This window comes from Eubalaena glacialis, chromosome 11 (assembly GCF_028564815.1).
Source record: "Eubalaena glacialis isolate mEubGla1 chromosome 11, mEubGla1.1.hap2.+ XY, whole genome shotgun sequence".
Classification (NCBI taxonomy): Eukaryota; Metazoa; Chordata; class Mammalia; order Artiodactyla; family Balaenidae; genus Eubalaena; species Eubalaena glacialis.
Genome location: NC_083726.1, coordinates 91956666 through 91973828, shown reverse-complemented (window position 1 = coordinate 91973828; position 17163 = coordinate 91956666). Strand labels below are relative to the sequence as shown.

Genomic DNA, 17163 nt, shown 5'->3' with positions numbered 1-17163 from the left:
TAGGTCAGTTAATCCACTGCTGACCCACAAATAAGATGAGGTAAAGATAACATTATTAGAAAGATAGAGAAGTGCCTGCATTATCCCTCACTCTCTCCCAACACTCGAGTGACTATATAATTGAAATATCTTCTGTTTTTCTAAGTATTTGGAGTTGTTTTTAATTTTAGGAACTTCTCAACCTTTCCGTTTTCAGTGTAAAACAGAAGGCATTTGATACTAGAAGGCATTTGGTACTAGGCTAGAAAATACTCAGCACTAGCAGCCGCAAAGCAAGGAAAACCAAACCATCACAGGCAGTGCTCATGTTCCTCTCCAATATCGGAGAGTTACTGAAATTGAGACTTGTGTTTCTGAATAAGTCTTGGCATTAAGCACATCTTAAATACTCAACAATTTGTCATGGGAGGAAGACGATAACCTCTAATAAGATTTTTCTGCAATCAAAATAGTATGATTGTGCTGGGTCCGATAAAATAAGAATGAATGTACCAAACACATGGATTATAAAAATCACACTGACATATAGCCTAATTTTTAAAAACTATATTATATCAAAAGTTTAACCAAATAGATCTACCAACTAAGAGAAACATTCAATATTTAATCGACAATAATTTGATTGCTTTCTTAGAGAAGATCAGATAGACTTTGGGATTATCAAAATGGTTCTAACGTCTTTTAAAAAAATATTAGGCTAATGCCATGGTAACAGTTATTCGTGATGCAGGTCTTCGTGTAAGTGAAGGTATTCAATAATCACTATTAAAGCTGCTTCACAGTGCTATTCTCACTCCACTTGACAGACTATTAACAGTTATAAGAGCACTTCAGAACTCATTGGAAATCTCTGGAAATGATTACCAAGTTATTAGCATAGACTCTAAACAGACCTTCAAAATACAGTGCATAGATTTGCTAAAATGTTGTAAGTCTGCTAAGTGTAGTTGCTTTTCTTTTTTGAGGCATTGAGTAGAATTTTTAAAAAATCAAAGCTGAAGGTTTCAAGATTGGTGCCATAGGTTCTAACTGGACAACAGTGAATGAGTGGGGCTGCCACTGATGAGCCTCGGAGGACAGACTCTCAAGTCCATGACCAGGGCAGCCAGCCCGCTGCCAGGTGCCTGACTGGCCCTCGCAATGCGTTCATTGAATGTACCTTCATAAGTACATTCCTGCTGAGAGAAAATAATTGAAGATAGAGATTGAGTCTATATAATCAAGTAGCAGACTGCATAGCTATTGGAAAAATCTATCGAGGCAGGAGGCCGTAGGATTCGACTAGTAATATTGGGCTAAGCAGTGGAGAGCAAAGAACTCATCCGTCATGCATCATTTGGACAGGTATACACTCAAGACTTGGTGTCCTCTGACAGTTCCTAATTCCAGAACTCCAGCTAGAAGGGGGACGTTTTGTTTGATTGTCGATGTCTCACAGTTTCTTTTTTGGTCTATTGTCTAACACATGTTGCTAGAATTCTTTTTTACTCTGACTACCTTCAGGTGGTTAGACGATGCTATTATTGATGAGATCACACCCAAGCTGATCGGGGATCGGCCCAATACGTACACCTACACCAAGGCCTTGGGAGAGATGGTGGTGCAGCAGGAGAGCGGCAAGCTCAATATTGCCATCATACGGCCCTCCATCGTGGGAGCAACCTGGCAGGAGCCTTTCCCAGTAAGCCCACTCGCCTGGATTCCACACTTTGCTTCCAAACCAGTATCCTTCCAGCCCAATTACTCTCTGATGTCTTTTTTTTTCTTTTTAGTATGTATAGCTAAGTACAGCAAATCAAATGTGAACCCATTATATTAGGACAGAAGTCCACATTCGGTTCAGGATTTATTCAGCATGGGGCTCCTCTGAGTGTGACACTGACTGTCCTAGAGTTGGGTGGAGTCTTAAATTAGCTTCTCATTAACTCTCGTCTCAAAATTGCCATGGGAAATAGTTTTATTTCTTGGCTTCCCCACTATAGTTTAAATATAGCAGAATGTTCTTGATGGCCAAATTGGTAGTATTACAATTGCCAGGGTAAATAGGAATCAGGAAGCTCAGAGAAAAGTCCTCAGTTTAGGAATAATAATTTTTATCTCTGTATACGGCTATATCTTTTAGAAAGTACTTTGAATTATACCATCTTTTTTGAAGCAATTCTGTAAAGCTTTTGCACCAGACAAATCCAAGCTCCATTACTTACTGACATGCAGGCTTTTGAGCTGTCTCATCTGTAAAACTGGGCTAATCCCACCCACTGTGGAGGGTTGATCAAATGAGTCGATGTATGAGGTGTGCTTAGTGCAATTCCTGGTCCCTAGTAAAAGGCTCAACTAATATTAATCCCTTCAACTTCTCCTCTCTTCTCTCCCACTTTACACACACATTTTTGACTTTCACAGATAAAGAAACAGACATAATGAGGTCAACTGACTTGCTTAGGGCTTAGGAGACAAACTCAAAGAGACATTTGTCTCTAACTGCTCCTAAATATAATCTTTCCTCTAACATCTGTAGGCAAGCTAATACAGATAGATAGATAGATAGATAGATACATAGCTGGATAGACAGATAGATACATACATACATAGATAGAACGAAAGATGCTATGACTCTTACAATTGTCAAGAAATGGACATTTCCTACAAACTGTGTTTGAAATGTTCCCCTGAGGAGTTAAAATCAGGCCCAGGTGGGGAAAATGAATTGGTTAGCAGATTATGATATTTAAGATGTGATCCAGTTTAGTTCATAAGATGTCATAAACAACTTGCAACCATCCATGATTCCTGCTATGAAATAAATGCTGGCAGAATTTTAATTCTTGCACAAACCAAGTCCAGAAAATATCCAGTGCTTTCTCATTGGTCTCTGTTTGAAATCTTAGAAATACTGGATTAGACAGTTCTATCGGCTGGGGTCTCAGTGCTCTTGTTTGAAGTTTATTAAGATTAGACTGCAGATGTTCCAAAGATATTAGGATTTTCTGACATGTGGAACCAATTAGAGATCTTTTTTTTTCTTTTGTTTTTAGGGTTGGGTTGATAACATAAATGGACCTACTGGGCTCATTGTTGCGGTATGTATAGCAGTGTGGAAATAATTACTTGAAAAGTAGTGGAGGGATAGTAACAAAATGCTAGTGTTGGCTTAGCTTCACTGACGCAAAACCATAAGCATTACTTTACTAACCGCAATTGATGCAACTTATTTCAATTTTGCCGATTGGAAAATAGAGGCAGAATGAAATTAATTATCTGTGGATATCATTATCAGGAAAACAGAAAGACTGTGATATCATCAATTACTACTTAGGAGTTTTATTTTTGGAAACTCTTTTGAACATCTAGTACCATGCCCGTATTTCCCCTTAGTTAACACAAGATGGGGGTGTTTCCCCCTTTTTGCTCTTTAACCGTAGCTTGAATTAGGGACGCACTAAAACTCATACCCCCAAAGATTTTTAAATTTATGTGCGTGTGGATAGAAATTATATAAATTCATAAAATATATCAACATCAATTTCTTAATAGATACAAGAAAGAAAACTACCAATTGGAGCAAATTTTTCAAATATAAAAACTGATGACTATAGGAAACACTTTTCAACAATAATGCTCTCACAGACCAGGAGAAACATCGATCATTCCTCTGGGTCAGCAGCACTTTGTGTGTGTCTCCCTGCAGTGGAGACTGATCCAGTGAGCTGCGGTGCTTCCCAGTTCACCCTGAAGCATCTTAGGGCCAGAACCACAACTCTACTCTTTAGGACAATGAACAGGACTTCCACTCTTTAAATGAGTTTAAATCTTACTAGGGATCTCACGTTTCAGACTATGCCTTTGTTATTCTCAGAACTAGATCCAACATGAACTACAATACAAATATAAGACAGTGAATTATAACTACTTGTCAAACACAATGACAATGAACTCCTTTCTGATTTCTTTCTTTTTCTGTTCCCTCCCTACCTGCCTTCAACTCTTGAGGCTTAGTTGGAGTGAGCATTTGGTAACTTAGAACATAACTATTTTAACATGATCCAAGAGTGCGTTTTATTACATTGTTTACAAAGCTGCACATTAATTCAAATTTTCTAAAATTTTCCAGACTGATTTCCTATGTCCAAAGGAAGGGAAATCAGTTACAAGAAAACAGAAATTAGGAACACAAGAAAGTGCTAACCACTGCAAATTGATGTTGGAAACATACAGGGTGTAAATAATCAATTACTTTATAAAGTCACTAAACGTGACTTTTAATTTATTAACTGACTTCTTTATTTACTGACACAACATGTATTAACATGAATAATTCCCAATTCTTACATCTGTATAACATCAGTGATCTGTGAGGTAAACAAAGATACTGAACAAAAAGTAAATAATGGTGGGTTTTTCCCCAAGTAATAAAAAAAGTTTTGTCAAGTAGTAGAATTTTATTAAGTTTTAAAAAATGTTTCTTAAACTTTTAGTGTCTATTATTGCTTGTAAATTAGTAGGCACTAGGAGAAAACAACATCATTTAAGAAATGGTAAACTAAATTAATGGGGAATTTGGGAACCCTAATTCTTATTGTTTATTAATTAACCAAATACATTAAACCTCTCACAAGTTTGAGGAATTTCACTCTGAAAGGAACCTGAGGACCCCTAGCGGTTCTTGGCAATGGTGGCACTTAAGATGAACTCGGCTGGGAGGTTGGATGGGCTGAGAGCAGTCAGCCTTGGCGCAGGAACCTAGTAAGCAGTGATCAGTGCTGGCCGTTATCACTAACAGCATTCGTATTACCTGTCTGATGTATACTTTAATCCCGGCTATTACTTAAGACCTGGTTCAATATTTTATGTCCTTGGGACTTCCCCGGTGGTCCAGTGGTTTAAGAATCCACCTTCCAATGCAGGGGATGAAGGTTCGAGCCCTAGTCGGGAAACTAAGGTCCCACATGCTGTGGGGCAACTAAGCCCGCGCTCTAAAGCCCGCGTGCCGCAACTAAGACCTGACGCAGCCAAATAAATAAATTAAAAAAATATATTTTATGTCCTTTTTCCTGTGCAGGCTGGGAAGGGGTTTCTTCGGTCCATAAGAGCTACTCCGATGGCTGTGGCAGATTTAATTCCAGCAGATATAGTCGTCAATCTCACCTTGGCTGTAGGATGGTACACGGCAGTTCACAGGTGTGGATGCATAAGCTGGCTTTCAAAGAATTGATGAGAAGGAGGGAGACTGTGTTAGGCACCTTTTCAAAATACATGCATTTTGGGACTTCCCTGGTGGCACAGTGGTTAAGAAACCACCTGCCAATGCAGGGGACACAGGTTCGAGCCCTGGTCCGGGAGGATTCCACATGCCATGGAGCAATGAAGCCCGTGTGCCACAACTACTGAGCCTGCGCTCTAGAGCCCGCGAGCCACAACTACTGAAGCCCGCGCGCCTAGAGCCCGTGCTCCGCAACAAGAGAAGCCACCGCAATGAGAAGCCCGCGCACTGCAATGAAGAGTAGCCCCCGCTCGCTGCAACTAGAGAAAGCCCGCGCGCAGCAACGAAGACCCAACGCAGCCAATAAATAAATAAATAAATTTATTTAAATATATATATATACACATATGCATTTTATTGTGGAAGACCCCAAATGTGAGAGGGTGTCCATTTCAATATTTCACAGAGTTCCAATTATGCCATCATATATGCATTAAGTTGTTTTATAAATACTGGTTAGTACTTGGTTGATCATAAAGTAATAAATTCTTCAAATCATTTAACCATCTAATTCTTGATAACCGAAAAGCTTTTCTTTCTATTCAGTAATCTAAAATACAGCTTCCTTTTTTAAGGCAAAGGAGAGGAGATAAAAGTGGATGAAATGAGAGCATATTTTTTTAAACTCCTCAGTTCCTAATAAATGTCAAAAGTTCAGATCACCGTGTGTGTAGCGGGGGAGGGGTGGGGGTGTGGGCGGGATTTTCTAGTACAAGGAAAAAATAATAGGTTGTTTGTATATTTAGCTTTGTTAGTAAAAGTAAACAAAGTTAATTTTTATTAATTATTGGAAGTTAGACATTTAGATGTTTTCCAATCCAACAGAGCTTCACTGGATTTAGGAAAAAACATGGCCCATATTTTTGCCCAATAAAGATATCAAGAAGTTAGAAACATGATCTGCTTTCTCATCGTCATGCTACCTCCATTTGCTCCATAAATATGTTAACCTATTGGGATTTTTTCCTCGTACACATGTACACACACACACACACACTTGCACTTTTCCTAGTCTTCTTCTATTTTGCTTATTAACCCAAAAAAGGAACAAAAGATGGAAGTGTTGCGTAGGGTGCCTTAGTCATGGGAATTATTGAAAAAACCTTGTTTAAATGTTATTTTCCCTTATCTTTCTTTCGTTAGTTCTCCATTTTGTTGTATTTATCTAACTTGTTTTCCAGACCTAAGTCAACATTGATCTACCACTGTACGTCTGGCAACCTCAATCCCTGTAATTGGGGCAAAATGGGTAAGTGCCTATAACAATGTACCTATATAACTATGAGAGTCTGCTCACTCATGATTAGGGTCTGCCACAGGGAAAAAGATAGACAAAGTGTGTCATGGAGCTTAGAGTCTAATGGGGGAAAAGACAAAACATAGGTAGAGAGATAAAAATAATTGCAAATTGTAAATGTGTAAGAGTTAATTATGATGTACTGTGGTATACCAAAGAAAGGGGCCAGTGGGATAGCTGCATGATTGTAAGCAATAAGGGGTCCATTGGCTATGGACATTTAAAAAATAAATAAAGCCAAGTAAAAGTCAGCAATTATAAGCAATGTCAATGATAAAATACTCCACCTGCTGAGCCACTGCTCTCATGAACACAGCCCTCATACCCTGGCCACATCACTGAGAATGTGACATAATCAATGGCCAAGTAGATTCAGAAAAGTCCAATAATGTTAACTCGTGTTATTGAGTCAGTGATACTCTTTATTAATTTATGCTGTCAGCCATAGTGTAACCTTGAATGTATCCTGTTGAATTGAATTAATCCTGCATATAATAGAAAATTAGCTAACAAATCTTGTACTCTCCTTTGTCAATTTCAAAGTTCATTTTCTTGCAAATATTTGAAACTTTTAGATCATTTAATTGTTTAGCTACTAGATGTTGAAAAAAAATCAAATGTGCTTAATTTGTTAGAATCTGATTTCCAATTCAGAGCACTCTGCTCTGCTATTCTATTTGCAAAGTTATTACTTCAGTAAAAGTAAAATGAAATTATCTACTACCATCAAAGTTCTTTAGTTAATATATCCAGTTATTTAGATCATATAGCTAAATAATTCTGACAATATTTGGAAATAAAAATAAATCTCCTCTACCTCAGTAACAGAATTAAGATATCACTATAAAAAGAGGCATTAATAGAAGCAACCAAGATACTTAAACTTTTTTTTTTTAAAAAACAGATCTTTTTTTTTTTTTAATTTATTTATTTTGGCTGCGTTGGGTCTTTGTTGCTGTGCGCAGGCTTTCTCTAGTTGCAGCGAGCAGGGGCTATTCTTCGTTGAGGTGCGCGGGCTTCTCATTGGGTGGCTTCTCTTGTTGCAGAGCACGGGCTCTAGGCACGCAGGCTTCAGTAGTTGTGGCACGCAGGCTCAGCAGTTGTGGCGCATGGGCTTAGGTGCTCCACGGCATGTGGGACCGTCCTGGACCAGGGCTCGAACTCATGTCCCCTGCATTGGCAGGTGGATTCTTAGCCACTGCGCCACCAGGGAAGTCCCCAAGATACTTAAACTCTTAAATAAAAAGATGTTACATGTAAAATCCATTCCTGAGATTCAAAATAGTCTTCTTCAGTACTGAAAATGTTTACTATCTATTTTGCGGAATAATAATATTTGAAAGCGATCTTAAAAATAATCTAGTGTGCTCACTTTATTTGACACACAAGGCCCAGAGAGTTAATGATTTATTCAGTTCATATGGGGAGCTGGAGCCTGATGTAGAAGTATTGATAGAAGACAGGTCTCCTGAATGTGTAATGACCACCCACTAGGGATTCCTAAAAGTTAATATGAATCCCTCTGGGAGGAAAAGACCCAGGAATCAGATGTTTCTTGATAATATTTTCTGTATAGGGTATATATTTTTCATACAGATTTCTAGGTAGTATCTTTTATGGAGGACAGTAATCATATTACCATAATAACTGATAGCTTCAACATAACTGAGTAATGAACTTAGGCATATTCTTTGAAAATTCTACATAAATAAAATCAAAATTGAATTCAAATGAATGAATACCTTTTGAAAAGACATATTGGATTTACAAATGTACACTAAAAGCTTTAAACTAGGTTTTATATAAGTAATAATATTTTTTAAAAGATTATTATTTTAAAAAACTCTGGAGACAAGAGTAAAACAATTGAGTCTGATGTATTCCAGAACAGTAGGAATACCAAAGAAGTAAAAGACTGGTATTTAAAGTGAACCAACACGAAGGAGTCCTGCTTTTATATTCTCTCTTTTACTTAAATCTTTATAAAAGTTTAAGTAAAATGTCAAGAAACTTTCCTGATTTTCCTGCAAGTAGATGATCCAACCAAGGAAATAACACCCCTAGGCTCTGTCTTGGGCTTTAGAATAGATTAGATAACCTTGAAATTGAATGATGGATTTAAGTTTTTCTGAACAATACTTCACTGTATTGACTAAAACTACTTTCCCAAGAAGTTGTTTTAGAGTGAAGATTTCAAGAGAAGGACCCAATTCTTAACGTATTCAAATTGTTTGATTTTGCAGGTGACCACTTGCCCGGCATAAAAATCTTAATATTATTCTCAGAAATTGATACGTGACTCTACACGACAAATCCTTATTATTTATTGTTTTGACCCATTGCAAATGCCATCCACCACAGTGGGTTTATATGCTCCTAGACTCAGCACTTACTTATTCTGTTTTTTTTTTTCCCCCCCAGGGATCCAAGTCTTGGCAACCTTTGAAAAAATCCCACTTGAGAGAGCTTTCAGGAGGCCAAAGGCTGAGTTCACAACCAACAACGTCACAACCCAGTACTGGAATGCAGTCAGCCACCGGGCCCCTGCCATTATCTATGACTTCTATCTGCGGCTCACGGGAAGGAAGCCTAGGTGAGAAGCTGAGACAATAGCTTTAGGAGTGTCTCTGCGTGGAAGTTTAGGGCCCCAAGTCCTTAGCCCTCCCGTCACCTGGGGATGAAAGGTGACAACTGAATCATATATATTTATGATTTTGTATATATAAGGGAACAACCAAAGCAGTAGTAGTGAAAAGCCTACCTTAGAGATCCTTTGTCATAATAAAGGAAGTTATATGTTAAGGAACTTGCTTGATGAATTCAGCAGGTAATCATTCACCTACAAAGAAAAGCAACTGAGATTCTGTGTCTGGGAGTTTCTAAATTGTTAGATGATCTTAAAATGTACAATGGTAACAGCCTCACATACACACAAGGGATGGCGCATGATGATCTCATTTTCATTCTCACAACATCCCAAGGAGAATATTCTCATCATCCCAATTTTACAAATGAGGAAATGGAAGCTAAAGGAAGAATTTTAAGTAGTCTCAAAGGAAGTGACAGAGAAAAGCTCTGGAGAAATCAGAATTGGATTTACTGCCACCTGGAGATGAGTGAAGAGAGTAGAGGGAACAAGGTCGAATGAAAGTATGCTGATGCTGAGGCAGCTCTGTCACCTTCCAGCTGTGTGACCTAGGACATGTCCCTTCGTACCCGTCTCACTTGAATAATACTATATGTGTCATCATTATCATAACTACCAAAGGCAATCCCTGCCATCAAGCCTCAGAGCATGATGTTAGCTCCTTTTAAAGGAAGAAGTCTCTCTCAGCGTGTTTTCTTTCCATCCTTATTAGCAGAGCAAATGACTGAAACTTAGGCAATGTAGAGTTTATCCAAATTTTCAGAGACCTTACTTAGCGTTCATAACTCAATTGTCAGTTTCTTCTTGAGCAAGGTGAAAAAGGAGATACTGTGTCTCTGGGAAAGTATGAGGCGTTTATTAAATAAAGATGGGAAAAGAAGGAAAACCAAACATTCCTGGCAGAAACGCTAAAGCCTTTCAAACATATCAGAGTTAGAAGAAGACCTGGTTGAAGAGCAAAGTTCTGTAAGTACAAAAGGAAAACACAGGAGGAAGGAGCCCAATAAAAATCTTTATGTATTTTGTTTGTAAGAAATTAAATTGTAATATTCATGGGAAATGGTTAGGTTTGTTATGTGATAGGAATCTTAAGAATAATCTTTATGGCAGAGAATGCAAGAATCCTTCTGGACCCTTTCCTTCCCCATGTGTGTTTGTGTGTAATCGTCTATGTATTTACAACCATATATGGACATATATACAGTTTTGCTTTGAGGTAAGTGTATGTATAAATCTCTGTGTATGTATAAATCAATCCTACATACTTTTAACTTTTTCACTTACGTTCCATGAAAATCTAAGTCATTCTGCTAGTGCTGTCTTTTCCCCCTACTATTACAAACAATGGGGCAACAAACATGCTTTTTTCTAGAATGTGCCTCTAGATCTGGGGAGGATGCTGAGGGGTGGGATTGCTAGATTGGAGAGTATAAGGATTTTATGACTACCACCAGGTTGCCTTAAAGGAAGGCTCTGTCAATTTACACCTCCACAGCAGCAAGTGAGAGTATGAGTCTGTTCTTTCTCACTCTCATTAATACTTTGCAAAACTCAATATTTTGAATTGTCAGACTAATGACAAGGAATAGCATCTCTTTGTCACTTTGATTTGCATTTTCCTTGATTGCTGGAGGGGCTGGGCTTTCATTTGTGTATTGGACTTTTGTGTTTTCTCTGGTATGAGTTGCTTGCTTCTATTTCTCACCTATTTTTTTAATTTTTCTTTTTTTATTGAAGTATAGTTGATTTACAGTGTTTCAGGTATACAGCAAAGTGATTCAGATATACATATATGCGTATATACACAGGTACATATATATATTCTTTTTCAGGTCCTTGTTGTTTATCTATTTTATATATAGTAGTGTGTATCTGTTAATCCCAAATTTTAAATTTATTCCTCCCCGTTGTTCCCCTTTGGTAACCATAAGTTTGTTTTTTATGTCTGTGAGTTTATTTCTGTTCTGTATAAGTTCATTTGTATCATTTTTCTTTAGATTCCACATATGAGTTATATGACATTTGTCTTTGTCTGACTTCAGTTAATATGATAATCTCTAGGTCCATCCATGTTGCTACAAATGGCATTATTTCATTCCTTTTTATGGCTGAGTAATACTCCTATTTTTCTATTGGCTTGTACTTATTAATTTATGGAAGCTCTGTGTGTGTGTAAATATATATTTCATGTATTTTCTTGAAGTCAGTTTCTTATATTGCAGTTCTAATTATGAAGCTTTTTTAATACAAGGGAAGCTATATATAATGCAGGTCTTAAGAGCATGGAGTTTGGAGTCAGACTTACATATTTAAATCCTGGCTTCACCAATTTATCCATATGAGCCCTAAATTACTTAACCTCTCTAACTCCTAACTTGTCAAGAGGGGATTGTAATCATACCTATTTTATAGGGTTTTACATAAGAGTGCATAGAATATAGTAATCACTATTACTACCAAAGAAGTTTAAACATATTATGTGATAAAATGAATCACTTTCCCTTTATAGCTTTTGCATTGTACACATTAAGAAGATCTTTACTACCTGAGAGTAATAAATGTATTCTTTCTTTCTAAAAAAATCCTATTATGCTGATATAGTTCTGTACATACAATGTTACACCATTGTATATATAATATACAATATTATATATACAATGTATATGTATTATATATACTATATAATCATTGTGCAATGATTATTTTTAAAAATTAAATCTACTGAAATCATATCAATTATGTCAGGGTTGTAGAATGGATAAAGATTGCCTTAGTCTGTTTGGGCTGCTATAACAGAATATCATAGACTAGGTGGCTTATAAACAACAGAAATTTGGGAGTTCCCTGTTGGCCTAGTAGCTAGGATTCCAGGCTTTCATTGCAATGGCCCGGGTTCAATCCCTGGTCAGTGAACTGAGATCCTGCAAAAAAGAGAACTTTATTTCCTCACAGTACTGGAGACTAAGAAGTCTAAAATCAAGGTGCTGGTAGATCCGGCATCTGCTGAGGGCCCACTTCCTGGTTCCTAGACAGCCATGTTCTCTGTGTCCTCACATGCTGGCAGGGCCAAGGGAGCTTTCTGGGGTCCCTTTTATAAGGGCATTACCATCTGCCAAAGACTCCTTCTCCAAATACTATCACTATTAGGAGGAATAGGTTTCAACAGATGAACTGTGGGAGGATATAAATATAAATATAAATCAGTCTACAGCCAAGATGTCAGATAACAATAGTAAATGAAACCCTATTATGATGCTTATATTGATTCTACCTCCTTGCCTAAGAATTTCCCATGATACCATGAGAGAAGTACCTCATGAGTCATCAGGGATATGGGCAGTAGGATTTGACCAGAAATAAGACCAAATTCCCCAAATAGCATCATAAGTCTTTATGGAGTCAACTATAGTAATAACTATTACCAATATTAGCCTAACTAAGATAAAAATCGAATGTTCTATAGGCCAAAGGTGATTTGTAACCAGAAAATCTAGACTTGAGCATTAGTCATGTGACCTTTAACCTATTAATCCATCTGTAAAATGAAGATAAACAGTATAGACCCTAACTAACTCACAGAACCATACTGTGAGGATCAAATAAGAAAGCATACAAAAGTTTTTTTACAAATTGTTATAAAGTTGGGAAGTTCAAACAGCAGGTCCTGACCATGGGGTCAGAAGATGTGATCCATCTTAAGCAATGGGATACAGGGGGTGAGTTTACAGAGGCTTTTTGAAGTTTGTCAAAACTGAGTTGGAATTTTGGCTTTGACACATTATATTATCACAGCCACTTAATCTTTCTTAAGTTTACTTTACATAAAAATGCAGAGAAATACCTACCTAACAGGGATGTTATGGGAATTAGTGGAGATAATATTTTTTAAAAGTATCAGCACTATGCCTAACTGAGTAAATTATTAACAAATAAACTATTTTCCCCTTAAATCTCCATTACAGTTAATAACTGTTTTTGGTTCATCGGACGCTAATACAGTCACCACTTCTGCCTAGAAGTTATATCATAAGACCTCGAATCAATTAGTTTTTTAAAAAAAATCCAAGAACATACAATAAAAAAGAGAAATAAGTTTTCTTATTGTCTACATCAGAATTCAAAGAATGAACAGTATGTCATCAGGGGTGGATACCTGGCTAGGCTTTTAAAATATTTGCAACTCTTGAGAAAGAGATGGTAGAAAAGAGGAAGTTTAGTGGTATTAAAATGCCTGATAGAACAAGCGCCTTTAGATTCATCCCCTTCCCTTCATTCAACAGAGTGTTAACATGGAAGGGGGAAAAAATAAGTTTTAATGTGGAATTGAAAAAGTGGGAAGAAATAATTTTTATATTTTTTCAAACATAATTTGTCATATATCCCTATAGAGTAGCAGGGAAGCAGCCATCTGTGGTGCACTGATATTCGCTCCTATGTGATCTTTACCTCAGGATGACAAAACTCATGAATCGGCTTTTAAGAACCCTTTCCATGCTGGAGTATTTCATCAACCGGAGTTGGGAATGGAGCACATACAATACAGAAATGCTGATGTCCAAGCTGAGTCCTGAAGACCAAAGAGTGAGTACAGCACTTACAACCAACAGGAAAACCTTACCCATTCAGAATTTAGAATTATTTGACCTGGAGAGCTGATGAATAAAGGATGTTTTTGTTATATACACAGAATTGTTTTTCTTTTTTCTTTTTTGGCTAAGAAAATCAGTGAATGCTATCAACTCAATTGCAGGAAGCAAGTTTAATGTAGGTAAGAGATCTAGGTTCTTAGCCTTTGGCGAGCTTCTCACTGCTGTTCTGCAGTCAGGTCTCATATACTTTGTTTCAATCCTTTGTTCAACTTCCATAGCTGTTAACTTTTCAACAAATCCTCAGTACCTCTATCTTTCCTCCCTAACCTCCAAAACATATGACTTCAATGAAAAATAATAATTTTACTGACCAGGAACTCTCTCATCCACTGTTCTTGTCAAATCAAAATCGTTCTGCATCTCCAAAGCTACAGTTCCTTCCTTCTTATCTTTTTAGATAAGCTAACCCCTCCACCTCTGCATTCTAGCCCAGCTAAGACCTTCCGCCATCAGCATTGCCCTCTCTCTAGCATTGTCAGTCTTCCTCCCTATAATGATTTCTCTTTGACAATTCAGACGTTTATTTCTCCAGATAGGCCTTCACTTTAATTGCTCAGGATCAGTGCCATTTATTTCTATATATTAGCTTCTTAGCAGTCACAAACGTCCTGAAATTCACAAATACAGAAATCTTCTGTACTTTGTACATGTCCCTAGCTTCACTTTCTCAGTCATTTATTTCTTGAGCATATCCTTAGTTTTTAATTAAGCTTTAAAGATTTCACTCTCTTGACATTTTCCGCTAAAAATTTTTTAAAAGAAAGAAAAGATAAATTTCTTGATTTATCTTGTGCTTGCCAGCATATAGAAGAAACCAAGTCATGCATGTAGAAGAAACCAAGTCATGCTGAGAAGTAAATGTTAGATGGCTAGCTAGCCTCACCTGCTAGCTCGTACATACCAGCCTCATAGAGCATGATTCAAATCCAAGTCCTAAAATTACTTCCCACCATGGAACCTAAGGGTTACTTGCAGTCAGACACGATGTTAAATATACCAGTTGAGATTTAGATGGATATTTTAACTGAAATCATTGCTGTGTACCTCTAAAATGGACGTGAAAGAGATTTTTTTTTCAGAAATGTTTACATGCCTTGTATAGACAAAATTTTTCTAAGCACCTGTGTTTAAAATGCATGGATCAAACCGGCTTATTTTTTAAAACCCCTCAGGCTATTAGAAATTATTTTTAAAATTAGCATCAAATGTTATATAGGCTTATCTTTATTGCATTTTCTCCATGGAATTTACCCATCTAAATAATTCAAAAGGTAATAAACTTAGAGTTTCATTTTTGACATTTTACAAATATTTTTACCTAAAATAACTAAAAATTTTGTGGAAAAAAAATCAAAACTGCAGTGGATTTAACATATGCTTTCCAAATATCTTAGCAAAGGTAATAGTCCTGAATACTTGGATATAATTGCCAAACTCTGGTGTGGCTCAGAATTCAGTTTCATTTGCCATATGGAATGAGGATTCCAAACTAGGGTTTCATTGAAATCTAACTTAGAAATATGAAATAGCATAAAAATAAAAGCCTCTGTTTATATAGATGAATAAGTACCATTTAGTGATACTGTGGAAAATAAACAAATCCAAATAAAGTGATACAGAATTACTTTTGGAAAGCAATTCAGCTTTTGGACAAGTCTGTGAAACTCTCTGGAACTCGTTAATCTCATCTGACTTCTTTGTTAATACTCCAATTTATTTCACAAAGATTTGGGATAACTTGCAATAAATACATGTAATAAAAGAACAAAACAGAAGTAAAACATCAAACCAGGAAAAACATGTACTAAAATATGAAATCAAGAGTAAGAATGGAAAAACAGAATGTTCATATGCAGTCTACAAGATCCTAAGTCACTGCATTTAAGCAGGGAATTTGTTCTTAAGATTTCTGGTGGCAAAGTGAAAAGAAAATATAGTTTCATGGCATTCTTTGTCTAAGAAAAGAAAATACACTAGTGTTCTAAGAGAAGCAAAGCTTTTCTCACCACTCTGAATGTTTCTGAAGGGCTTCGTTTTGTGGCACACCAAGAAACATAATGGATAACATCTCGAAAGCAAAGATAGAATATAAATTCTGCTAAGTTAGTCCTTAAAGCTTTGATTTAAGCCTTTGGTTTAAACTTAAGTCCAAAGTTTACCTTAATCAGCATAATGAAGTAGTGATATTTCAGGAAAGGGTGCTAGGGCAAGGGGAGAACACCAAAATTTAAGAATAATGAAAAGAAAAAGACATATATAATTTGTTTTGGTCCCTAACATATTTATTCTCTTTAAAAAAAAATTAATCCTTATTTACTTGAAATGAAATTAGCCTTCACCAGACTAATACCAGTTCCTTTAAATTTCCAAGACTTCCTAAAGGTCAAATATTTGTGCTTGATCCATGTTTAAATATTCATATATAAATGGTAATCCATATTGTTACTGCCTTTAAAATAACAGCTCAAATCATCTCGTTTGGAGGGGTACAACCTAAATCTTCCAAACTGAATGTCACTCATTTAGGTAAAAGAAACTTCATCAGATGAACAAAGTGATCGTCTAGCAGTGCAATTCTGACAATCCATAATCTCTTCTTGCCTTTCAGGTATTCAACTTTGATGTGCGCCAGTTGAATTGGTTGGAATACATTGAAAATTATGTTTTAGGAGTTAAGAAGTACTTATTGAAAGAGGATATGGCTGGGATCCCAGAAGCAAAGCAACACTTAAAAAGGTAAATATAATCAGTCAGTTAATATTTACTGAGCACTTACCATGTGTATCTGATTTTATACCAGACATGAAATATGAGCGGGGGAGGAGAGAAATTAATATTTTTTGAGCCTTTATACTATATACCCTGTAATATACTGTTTCATTTAGACTTTACCACATCCCTGTGAGGCAGGTATTATTTCTGTTATCCCATTTTTATCCAAGAGCTATTTAAGTTCAAAGAAGGTAAGTGGGCAAGTCGCACATGGTAAGTGCAGGAGCCAAATATGAACCCAAGTTTGTTTCTTCTACCACATCCTGCCATAATGTGGTATAGAGAAAGAATACCCAACAGGCAGGAAACCTGATTGTGAGATTTAACATGGGCAAATCAGTTAACCACTCTTTAAGACCTCTGACTGCCTGAAATTTCTCTCAATAATTAATCCCTAAGGGACAAAGAATTATAGTAATCTGACATAATTCTGGTGGAAGCGAAGGGTTTTTAATGCAGAGATGATAAGGATGGGGAAAGTAATTGCAAACTGAGAGGAACGTTGCATAGCAAGAACTTTAGAACTTACCCTCTAGTG

At 36.6% G+C, this 17163-nt stretch overlaps 1 protein-coding gene across 2 annotated transcripts in view; it reads left to right on the top strand.

Annotated features, from left to right (window-relative positions):
* Positions 1 to 17163, top strand: part of FAR2 (fatty acyl-CoA reductase 2) — a 171187-nt gene that overhangs the window by 153436 nt on the left and 588 nt on the right. For both annotated transcript variants that reach the window (XM_061204722.1, XM_061204723.1), the window contains exons 5-11: positions 1504 to 1681; positions 3036 to 3080; positions 5060 to 5178; positions 6442 to 6509; positions 8979 to 9150; positions 13656 to 13785; positions 16462 to 16589. In XM_061204722.1, coding sequence (XP_061060705.1) covers positions 1504 to 1681; positions 3036 to 3080; positions 5060 to 5178; positions 6442 to 6509; positions 8979 to 9150; positions 13656 to 13785; positions 16462 to 16589 — 840 coding nt within the window. The remainder of the gene's footprint in view (positions 1 to 1503; positions 1682 to 3035; positions 3081 to 5059; positions 5179 to 6441; positions 6510 to 8978; positions 9151 to 13655; positions 13786 to 16461; positions 16590 to 17163) is intronic.